The 12061-nt window shown below is 40.2% G+C and overlaps 1 protein-coding gene across 2 annotated transcripts in view; it reads left to right on the forward strand.

The window, feature by feature from the left end:
- The window catches only part of SDHD (succinate dehydrogenase complex subunit D), a 10570-nt gene extending 2694 nt beyond the window's left edge, over window positions 1–7876 (forward strand). Inside the window, exons 2-4 of one of the 2 annotated variants that reach the window (XM_023644801.2) lie at window positions 834–950; window positions 2382–2526; window positions 6901–7876. In XM_023644801.2, coding sequence (XP_023500569.1) covers window positions 834–950; window positions 2382–2526; window positions 6901–7066 — 428 coding nt within the window. In that variant the 3' untranslated portion in view covers window positions 7067–7876. The remainder of the gene's footprint in view (window positions 1–833; window positions 951–2381; window positions 2527–6900) is intronic. The other variant, XM_023644802.2, reaches the window with a different exon arrangement.
- The last annotated feature ends 4185 nt before the right edge of the window (window positions 7877–12061 follow it).

Genomic DNA, 12061 nt, shown 5'->3' on the forward strand with positions numbered 1-12061 from the left:
AGTTATACTATGTGGCTCCTTCTAGTTGTGGCATGTGGGACGCCGCCTCAACATGGCCTGATGAGTGGTGCCATGTCTGCACTCAGGATTTGAACTGGTGAAGTGGAGGGTGCGAACTTAACCACTCGGCCATGGGGCCGGCCCCCATAATTTACTTTTTTTTTTTTTTTTTAAAGATTTTATCCTTTCCTTTTTCTCCCCAAAGCCACCTGGTACACAGTTGTATATTCTTCGTTGTGGGTCCTTTTAGCTGTGGCATGTGGGACGCCACCTCAACTTGGTTTGATGAGCAGTACCATGTCCTCGCCCAGGACCCAAACGAACGAAACACTGGGCCACCTGCAGCGACCCCCATAATTTACTTTTTAAAATTAGTAAAAATGAAGTCCTTTTACGTAAGTGGTTCATTGACAGTTCGATCTTTCAGTGGCTGCTTAGTCTGACCTCACAGCAACCCAGTGAAATAGATGCCATCCTCATTTTAGAGATGAGGTGTTATCCTATTTGGGGTTAAGTAGCTTGCCTATGATCATTTAGAAAGTCTGTCAGGGGCTGGCCCCGTGGCCGAGGGGTTAAGTTCGTGCGCTCCGCTGCAGGCGGCCCAGTGTTTCGTTGGTTCGAATCCTGGGCACGGACGTGGCACTGCTCATCAAACCACGCTGAGGCAGCGTCCCACATGCCACAACTAGAAGGACCCACAACGAAGAATATACAACTATGTACTGGGGAGCTTTGGGGAGAAAAAGGAAAAAAATAAAATCTTTAAAAAAAAAAGTCTGTCAATCCTGTTAAAGGAGAGGTGCTTATCATCCCCTTAATGGTTCTTTCCTCAGCTCTCTTGCTCCGAACCTCAGTGATCAGACCTGCTCAAGTCTCAGCATTTCTCCAGGACCGACCTACCCCAGGATGGTGTGGATCGCAGCAAATTCACCTGTCACCCACCCGCCATTGTATGTTTTCTCCATTGGCTCTGCTTTCTGGGCTCTGGCCATCTTCATCTGGGCTAATTATCACGCTACTGGCAGGACTTGCTGTCTGTGGTGGGACCTCTTATGTCTAACTCTGTCAAATGAAGACCTAGCCTACACCTTTGAGCAGATAATGCCAGCATGGTTGTATGATGCCATTTACATTCATAGAGAACCTTCTGGTCTATGTCTTTTCAAAAATTTTAGTTTTTTAAAAAGAAAATAGCTCTGTAGGAAGAGTGTTGTATATAGTTTAGTCACTCTTATTTATTTAGCTAATGGAGAGGAGCCAGATGTGGATACTTTAGAATAGTAGACAATTAAAAAAGTCATGCATATTTATAGCTGTAATTGACTTGCTTATTAGGTTGATATTAAAATCATGGAATTTCTTGGATGAATACTGTTTACGTATTATTAAAATTAGTCTTAAAAAAGCTATAGGTGAATAATGAGTTAACTAATTATTTTTAAAGTCTGGAAATATCAGTATTTTACAGAGAGAAAGACTTCTCTTGATACTTGAGTCAGCCATTTAGAGATGCTTGCATCCGAGTTATGAGAAATTAGGCAACTGTAGTTTTTCTGCTTTTTAGAATTATTTTAGCTTCGAAAAGTTTTTATTTCTGCATTCCTTTGCTTAGTTCAATTAGGTTTAGCAGGGTGGTTTTAACTTGGTGTGCATGGGACTGAAGGAAAGCCCCTGACATTGTGTACATTGTTTTTAATGTCTTTGTCTACATGCATTTTTCCAGGAAGTAGCTCCATCCTTTTGTTAGATTCCCAATGGAGTCTGTAACCAAAAAAAGATAGAGACTCTCAAAGAAATGTTTAAAGCTCATTTTGTTTTTCACTTGTTTAAAGGAAGTTTTCATGTTTCATATCTGTTTTGGGCTATTTATAAGTGATGGAACAGAAGGACCATGATCCTAAAACTTGACATCAGAATTTTGCTTCTCTTTGAGTTGGCTGGTTTAATTTTGTTTTGGGAGGCTTTTTAAATATTACCTTACTTCCAAAGATTACAAGGTGTAAATAAAAGACTAATATTTTAAAGGAAATCCTCAAGTGTCACTAACTTATATTTGTAAGGTATCTGTCCATTACACTGAAGTCCAAGATTAGTCATTCTGCAAAGACATTTCGTCCATCTTCTTGCCTATCAGCAAAGCGGATCTGTCTTCTAATCAGTGTTTGTAGGCATTGAGAAGCCCTGTGCTAAAAGACTTCAGACAAGGGAGATAGCACCTCTCTCAGTTACCTTCTTAATCTCACCCTCTTTATGCTCCGAGTTGAGTCTTATTGCATACTGTTTGCCATTCTGTCAGTTTGGATTATTTTGTGGCAAATATTGAATGTGAGAGATGTGTTTCCCCCTTCAACTCTTATGAATTTGGTCCTTTTTTTCTCTAGCTGGTTCCAAGGCTGCATCTCTCCACTGGACTAGTGAGAGGGTTGTCAGCGTTTTGCTCCTGGGCCTGCTTCCAGCTGCTTATTTGAATCCTTGCTCTGCGATGGACTACTCCCTGGCTGCGGCGCTCACTCTCCATAGCCACTGGCAAGTACAGCAGTCCCTTCAGTACTGCATCGTCTGCTCAGTTTGTTTGCTGTGAGCTTGTCTCTTTGTTGCATATGAGGGAGAAGTTGATTGAGCTACTCAAGACCTGTGGAAAACTTTAAAATATATATAAAACATTTATATGCCCAGATTTATGTACCCACCTACTCAATGTCTTCACTTCCATATCTAATAGGCATTTGAGTATAGTGTGTTATAAAAAACTGAGTTTCTGATCCCCCCACGTCTCTTCCTCCAGCACTCTTGCTCATCTGAATTAGTGGCATTTACCTTCTTCTGTTTGCTCAAGCCCTAAGCTTGGTAATCATCCTTGATTCCAGTAGTAGTCTCCTAACTGCTCCCCGTTCTGTCTGTTCCCAACACAGCAGCCCCAGTGATCCTCTTAAAATATTGTTAGGTCAAGACATTTCCCTTCTCAAAACCGCTTGTTGTCTCCTAATCTTACTCAAACTAAAAGTCAGAATTCTTACAGTGGTTTACAGATTCTGTGTGGTCCGGCCCCATTTCTTCCCTTATCTCCAGGTACGCTCTCCTTATTCACACTGGCTTCTGTGACATTTCTTGAACATGCCAGGGACACTCCAGGCCTCGGGGCTCTATGCTTACTGTTCCTTCTGCCTAAAACTCACTTTTTCTAGTTATACTTCGTTTATTCCCTCATTTCCTTCACATCTTCTGTGTCACCTTCTCAGTGAAGCCTTCTCTAACCACTTATTCGAAATTGCAGTGTCCTTCCCAACGTTCCTTATCCTTCCCTCTTGTTTTATTTTTCTCAGTGGCACTCATTACCTTCTACTATACTATGTCATCTATTTATTATTTTGTATATTCCTTGTCTCCCCTCACTAGAATGAAGGCTCGGATATAGAAAAACACAAAAATCAAATCTATGGCTTAATGAATTATTATAACAGTAATACTACTCAGGTCAAGAAATAAGAACTTTGCCACCTACTCCAGAAGCCTCTTCTTGTGTTCTGTCTCATTCATAACTGTTCAACCCCCAACCAGGAACCGCTATCCTGATTTTTGTAGTAATCACTTGTTTACATTTCATCATAGTTTTATCACCCAAATGTGTATCCCTATATACTATAGTTCAGTCTTGCCCTTTCTTTTTTTTTTTCAAATTGGCACCTGAGGTAACAGCTGTTCCCAATGTTTTTTTTTTTCTTCTCCCCAAAGCACCCTTGTGCATAGTTGTATATTCTAGTCGTAGGTCCCTCTGGTTGTGCTATGTGGGAGGCCGCCTCAGCATGGCCTGATGAGTGGTGCCATGTCCATGCCCGGGATCCAAACCTATGAAACCCTGGGCCGCCAAAGCAAAGTGCGTGAACTTAACCACTTGGCCACGGGGCTGGCCCCAGTCTTGCCCTTTTTAAAAAATGAAGTATCATATGGATTTTTGACTATTTTGTCTGCTGTTATATCTTTAGTGCCTAGAACAGCACCTGACACACAGTACTAAGTAAATACCTGTTGAATGAATGAATTTCCAGTTTCTGTTTATTTTTTCCGGTGTAGTTTGTTAGACTTTCTAAGTTAGTGAACCTCCTAGAAAATTGTAAATAACAGGTTTCTTGACTTGTTCATTTATGTTGTTTGGCAAGGACAGTATGACACTGGGTAGGGGAGGCGTTTTCGGATTGTTAGAACGGAAAGGACGAGGGGAGTATCTTAACCCACCCTGTTATTTTATCGATGTGGAAATGAAACCTCAGGGAGGTTAAGTGACTTGTCAGAAGCATTTTCTAGCTAGTGTTAAAGGAGATTTTGCTTTCTTGGGGTTTTGAGGTGGGTTAGGAGAATTACCCTTTAACCAGATAGACTTTTCAAAATAAAGGATTCTAGTTGTGTATAAAATATCAGCTCACAGGTACAGTAATACTTCTCTAATATGTGTTTCTTGGAAGGAGATCCATCTAAATTAATGAAAAATCACAATAAGAGATAATTCTAAAGTAATGCTTTTTTTATTGGTTTCTCCTCCAGTTGCCTTACTAATTGTCCTTCTTTTTCACACACACAAAAAGACTTGAAAGAGTTGTCTGTAACTGTGCACTAGTTCCTCAGCATCCAGTCTCTTAACACACATTAATTGGACCTTTATCCCAACTATTGTACTGAAGTCTTTCTTACCAAAGTCACCAAAGACCTTCATTTTTCCAAATCCAGTTGTCTATTCTCTGTCCTCCACTCACTTCAACTCTCAACAGCATTCTACTTAATTGACCATTTCTTCCTTAAATAATGTTTCTTTGACTTCCTAGATGCCATACGTACCTTGTTTTCTTCCACCTCACCAGCTGTACCTTCTCGGTCTCCTCCGCCAGCTCCTTGTCGTCTTGTTTGACTTCTAAATAATAAAGGTCTGAACCCCAGGCTCAGTCTTGGCTTTCTTAATTTCTCCATGTACACACTTTCCAGAGGTGAGCTCAGATCTGACCTCTGCCCCTGGTTGCAGATTTATATTTGCAGTTGTCTAACTGACATGTTCACTTAGATGTTTCATAGTCATCCTGAATTTAACATTGCCAAAATCACTCTTTTTCCCCCCAAATCTCTCTTGATTTCCCCTCAAAACCACCTACTCTCCTCTTCTTCCCTAACTCAATTAAATCTGGTTGCTCAAGCCAAAAATCCTGGGAGTCATTCTGGATATTTCTTTTTGTCTTACCCCACATCCAGTCCATCAACTTTTTCTGTTAGTTCTCTCCTCAAAACATAGCCTGGGTTCTCACGCCACAGTATATCCCCGTCACAGCCTGGGTTTAGCCAACAATCTTGCCTAGGCTACTTCAGTTGCCTCCTAGCTAGTTCTCTGTTTCTCTTCTTGCCCCCTTTCTCCTGCCTGCACTGTCCATTCGCCACGCTACCACCAGAGTGACCTTTTTAAAAAGTAAAATTACATTTATCCTAAGAAGATATACAAATGCCTAATAAGCACATGAAAAAATGCTCAACATTGTTTGTTATTAGAGAAATGCCAATCAAAACCAGAATGAGATACTACTTCACACCCACTAGAATGGCTCTATAGCTGTGGAGAAGTTGGAGTCCTCATGTAATGTTGAGAATGTGAAACGTTGCAGCCACTTTGGAAGACAGTTTGGCAGTTCCGTCTAAAAGTTGTGGAGTTTACCATGTGACTCAACGATTCTACTTTTAGGTGTATAACTCCCAAAATTGAAAACATATGTCCCCACACAAAAACTTGTGTAGTAGTGTTCATAGAAGTGTTATTTATAATAGCCAAAAAGTGAAAACAATCCAAATGTGTATCAGCTGATGAATAGCTAAGCAAAATGTGATATATTCTTAGAAAGAAATATTATTTGGCCATACAAAGGATTGAAGTAATGACACTTGCCACAATATGGCTGAATCTTGAAAACATGCTAAGTGAAAAAAACTCAACACAAAAGGCCACATATTGTATGATTTCATTTATGTAAAATGTCCAGAACAGGCAAGTCCATTGAAACAGAAAACAAATTAGTGGTTGGGTAATGGGCTAGTGGGTACAGCGTTTCTTTTTGGGATGATGAAAATGTTCTGGAATTAAATGGTGATGATGTTGCACAAACTCTGTGAATATACTAAAAGCCCTTGAATTGTACACTTTAAAAGGGTTAATTTTACGGTACATGAATTATATCTCAATAAAACTTATTTAAAACAAAGTAAAATTAGGTCATTCCCTGCTTAAAGCACATCCCTGGCTTCCCATTGTATTTCAAATAAAATTCAAACTCCTTATCATGACCTTCAAGGCCTTATGTTTTCTGCCCTTGCCTTCTGATCTCCATGTTCTCCAGCTGCACTGACCTTTTGACTATTCCTCAAAGATAGCAAGATCATTGTCACTTTTATTTGGAATGTTCTTCTCATTCAGGTCATCCTTTCTAAAATATTTCTTTAGAGCACGTATGTACTTTTTCTTCAGTAGAATGTACCATAAAGGGCAGGGATGCTGTCTTGTTTGCTCTTCTCTCAACATCTGTAACAGATTCTGGCACATAATATCTGCCTGATAAATTCTTCTTGAATTAATGAAAAACTCGGTAGAGCATATGGTTTAGTTTGAAAGAAAAAACCCTAGATTTTGTAAATAGAGTAGTAATTATTTACTGTCTCTGATATAAATGATTCTGGAAAATTGAATCTGAAGAATAGGAAGAATTTATTATATTATTAGAAAACTCTTGAGTCCTTCATTTTGGTTTATGGTTCTTGTTACCATGAGTTGCATTTTGAAGCTGACTGATTATTTTTTGCAGCCAAGTTATCTGTATAGCCTTCTAACTTCACTTGTGATTTTTCATTTGTACTGTGATTTTTTTATTTCTTTAGGGGCCTTGGACAAGTTGTTACTGACTATGTTCGAGGGGATACATTGCAGAAAGCTTCCCAGACAGGCCTTTTGGCGCTCTCGGCTTTAACCTTTGCTGGGCTTTGTTATTTCAACTATCATGATGTGGGCATTTGCAAAGCTGTTGCCATGCTGTGGAAACTGTGACCTTTTTGACTTAATACCTTGAGAATTGATTGTACACCTCTTTGCCTCTGCTCTGTCATGCCATTCAACTCACAATAGGGAGGAAATAACAGATAAGTCCATTGGTGTGACAAACCTCTTCTCCTAGTCACCTGGTTGTTTTTAGAATTTACTCTTTGAGGAAAAGGTTTGAGAGGAACTGTATCCAAGAAATTGTGAGACTGAGTTCCATATTCTAGCGAGTTGAGGGATTGTCTCCCAGTTTCCCACAAGACTCACAGTGTAACTAAACATTATATATGAGCTTTTGCCTTTTAGTTTATCGAACTCTTAAAGGGAATTCACCTTTATTACTATCACTACCTGATCAAACATCTGTATTTGTCCCGGGAGTGATGGAGAAAGGGAAAGACTTTGCAGAAAATTAGGCAGTGTTTAATTTTTGAAACTTTCCCTTTCTGTTCAGTCGATACCAGTTACTGATGGTTACATGTTCTAGGGAAACTTTAAAATTAGGAAATGCTGGTATTTCATATTACTAATTTCTAAATCCTAGGAAGAGCCTGGAGAGCTTCTGAATATAGAGAAGTTCCATGTAGGGAAGAGATCCCCTTATAGATGTATCAGATATTACAGATGCTAAGCTGAGACTTAATCCTCAAATGTGTTTATTTTACTTGTCCTAAAATAATCTGTCCACAAGTATAAAACTGTAAGTAATAAATTGTTATTTTCCCACTATGGGACTCACCAATGTGAAAATGTATTCTATGAAAATAAAGTTTTTTAAAAATAAAATGCTATATAATAAAAATGTATTCTTTTATGTAATAACTGTCCCTAGTTTTATTCAATAGAACTGAGTGTGTGTTTCATCTACAGCACTAAAACAGGACCTAGTGCTTAAATTTCCTTCTGGGGCTTAGCAGTTAGGTAAATCTGATGCAAAGTACTGTACTACAAAAAAGACTTACATGTTATTGGCAGACATATACTGAGTATGAGTAGTTTGGTATGAGGAGAGTATTAAGATTAAGTAGTAGGTGTTAGGTAGGAAGGGTGTCTAATCCTAACAAATTTCGTTAGCTGAGGATTGAGAAGGTAGAGTGGAGGCTGGTTGGGTACTGCCTGCCACAGGGCCTGGTTGGTTTTGTAATTAGGGTAGAGCTGAGCTGTCACTTTGGAAAATCAGTGGGTTGCTGTGAGCTGCTGGAGCAGCAGGGAGAAGAGGTAGGGGCTACCAGCAATAGGAGATTTCTAAGGTTAAGCAGGGCATGATCAGAACTGTGCTTCAGAAAGAATTTAGGTGATATTAGGAAGTTTGATAAACTAGAGGCAGAAGGACGTTTAAGAGGATAGAGGTAGAAGAAAGGGCCCGAACCTGGGCAGTCAGTGGAAAGTAGGAATTAGTTTCATAAGGTATTGTAGAAATCAAAAACATTCATTCAGTAGGTACTTAGAACCCCATGGAATTGGCACTGCACCAGGTACTGTGGCTAAAGAGAGAAGAATTTCTCTGCCCTTAAAAGGAATTGATAGTCTAATTGGGACAGGTGAATGATTGCAATATAGTGTGATAAGTGCAATAATAGTTAAGCACATCGAGCAGTGATGTAACAAAAGGTGCAGTAAGAATTTGCTTGTGGGGCCCCGTGGCCGAGTGGTTAAGTTTGCACGCTTCGCTGCAGGCAGCCCGGTGTTTTGGTGGTTCGAGTCCTGGGCACGGACATGGCACTGCTCATCAAACCACGCTGAGGCAGCGTCCCACATGCCACAACTAGAAGGACCCATAACTAAAATATACAACTATGTACCCGGGGGCTTTGGGGAGAAAAAGGAAAAAAAAATAAAATAAAAAAAAGATTAAAAAAAAAAAAAGAATTTGCTTGCAAGTTTCCTGGAAGAGTCTTGACTTGGGTTCTGAAAGATAAGGAGCTGACAGGTGGCCAAGGAAGCTGGGGTGAGGCGTGAGCGTAACTCGAGGAGCATACATGGAGCAGAAGATTGCACGCGATTTGGTAGGACTGCAGCATAGACGGGGACTGATTGTAGAGGACTATATATGCCAGGGGAAGTCATTGAGACTATCTTAATGGCAATGAAGAGTCATCGAAGATTTTTAATTATGCAAATGATGTGGTCAGATGTTTCTTTTAAATATTCATGCTGGCAGCTGTGTGAAGTGTGGATCTGAGTGAGGTAAGCATGGAAACGGAGATTATTTCAGTGATCCAGAAAAGAAATGCTGAATTCTGAAGGCAGTAGTAGCCAGAATGAAGAAGAGAACAAATTGAGATGTTTAGAACTTGGAATCAATAAGAGTTGTACTGGGGTGTGAAAGATGGAGAGAGGAGGGAGACTGTGCTCAATTTTTTTGTCATAAATAGGTGGACAGGAAGTGGTGTCATTATTTATTTATTTATTTATTTATTTTTTTGAGGAAGATTGGCCCTGAGCTAACATCTGTGCCCATCTTCCTCTATTTCATATGTGGGACGTCTGCCACAGCATGGCTTGACAAGTCGTGTGTACATGTGTACCGGGGATCCAAACCAGTGAACCCTGGGCTGCCAAAGTGGAGCATGCAAACCTAATTGCCACACCACTGGACTGGCCCCGAATGGCGTCATTAATTTTTGAAGGAGAATTAGATATGGTAGTGGGGGGGTAGGTCACTACCCAAGTTTTGGATTTGTGAGATATCCAAGAAGAGATAGAATTTGTCAACTTCTATTTTGGGCTATATGACAGACTAAATTTTAGAAGTTATTTTACTATGACGCACCTAAGGACGTTATATGAGAAGAACACCCTTTAAAACATGACTGAGGGGCCGGCCTGGTGTAGTGGTTAAGTGCACACACTCTGCTTTGGTGGCCTGGGGTTTGGTGGATCCTAGGTGCGGACCTATGCACTGCTCATCCAGCCATGCTGTGGTGGTGTCCCACATACAAAGTAGAGGAAGATGGGCATGGATGTTAACTGAGTGACGATCTTCATCAAGCAAAAAGAGGAAGATTGGCAGCAGATGTTAGCTCAGGGCCAATCTTCCTTACCAAAAATAAAAAACGTGCAGAGAGTGATTTAAAAAAAACATGAATAAGTTTGCAAAATGAAACCCTTTCAAGCCAAAACAAAATGAGCATGCATTTAGGGAGGTAAGCAAATGCCAGTGGCATCAATTGCCCTGAGATTGTTTAATAAAATCCCAGGTGACCTGGAGTTCTCATTTCAAGAAGGCAACGTGGGCTAGGAGCAAAGCTTTGGACTCAAATTGGAGTTAGATTGGAGATTCCCTAAAAACAGGAACCACAAAGAGTTTTGCCTTCAAGGAAGGGTGAATTAAGTAATTTTTACCTGAAAAAGCGGAGAGCAGAGAAACTTGTCTGTTCTGGTTGGAGGAAAGAATATCTCCTTGGAGAATATGCGGCTAAGGGCCAGCCCTCATGGCAGTTTGCGGCCTGAGTTCATACTATCTGCGTGTCTCAAAAGACTACATGCTGCAAGTGTAACGTTTCCCCAGCTTGGTAGTGCCCCAGATGCCGGGCAGAAGTAAACAGATCCTTACTGGAGGAAGGTTTCCCCAACACAAGCCTCAGAAATGCCCACAAAGTTCCAATGAACTGAACTTCCAGCAAAAAACCACAATACATACAGGAACACCCTGAACAAGAGTCAGCACAAAAACCAGAAAGAACCACATCCCCAAAGAATTCAGACCCTGGCGGAATTTTCAGACACAGAATATAAACACAATGTGATGGAAGTCTAAATATAAGTCAGTTGTCAGATCAAGCATCAGAAGGTCTTTGGAGAAAGTGGTCTCCCCTTCATGTTCTCTTCTCCATCCACAGAATCTTGGGAGCTGGAGTCTACTTAGGAAAGTCATCTGTTTCTCTGGAGTCCTTACAATGAATGTCGGGGTCAATTCTCAGTCTGGATATCCAAATTATAGAATCCTAAGCACCTTTACACTACACTGGGAAGCATGTGTCCACGGCTCTGGGCCTGGACCTTAAGAACTATATTTGAAGTTAAAAGTACCTGAAATGGTTGTAAGGCTGACGTTTATTGGCATCTCTTCTACTAAATCTAGTCTCCCAGTTGTGGATTATGCTGGTGATGGTAGGGGGCGCAATATGTCTGATGATAGGCCTTTCAGAGATATAACCTGTATGTTGGGCATAAGACTGTGTATATAAGATTCATTTTTGAAAAAATGTAGTGATTGCAACATACCAAGCATGGAGTCTGTTAGGGGATGAGTCAAACTCAGCCTCATGAGGTCTTTCTGTAACAGTTTCATATGAGAGCTTATGAAAATTTTAAAATGTAACTTGGAATGTCATTAGGCCTAGGCATAAAACTTAGAACTAAGGGAAAGTTTCAGTCTAACCAGAAAAGTTATAAACTGTTATTTAAAAGTACTTAAAGGGTTGTAATTTGGTCAACTGAATTAAATCCGTTTGTAAATATTCAAATGGTCTTTGATGTGGGGATTTCTTCATACGTTTTCTGGATTATAATTAAAATGAGTAAAATTTTATCACTCGTTAAGCCTCCTAGGTAAAAATTTTTTAACTAATATTTTTGCAAAGTTTGAGCCAATTTGTTCCTGTAATTTGGGCTATTATTAACTCCTTCAGCATAATTATTTTCAGTCTGGAGGTCATTTGGGAGACACCATGCAGTATGAAACAGTCTTGACAAAGCTGGTGTCTTTCCCCTGATCCACCCTCACACCTCCAATGAGGGAAGAGTGTTGTATTTTATTTATTTATTTATTTATTTATTGCTGAGGAAGATTTTCCCTGAGCTATTTTGTATGTGAGTTGCCCCCACAGCACAACCACTGATGAGTGGTGTTTGTGTGTGCCTGGGAACTGAACCCAGGCTGCCGAAGTGGAGCACACTGAACTTAACCACTAGGCCAGGGGGGCAGCCCCCCAGAGTGTTGTATTTTAATTAGTCTGTCTTATAAAGAAATAAGATTGAACAGCTGTCTTTATAATATGT

Source organism: Equus caballus, chromosome 7 (genome assembly GCF_041296265.1).
Source record: "Equus caballus isolate H_3958 breed thoroughbred chromosome 7, TB-T2T, whole genome shotgun sequence".
Lineage (NCBI taxonomy): Eukaryota > Metazoa > Chordata > Mammalia > Perissodactyla > Equidae > Equus > Equus caballus.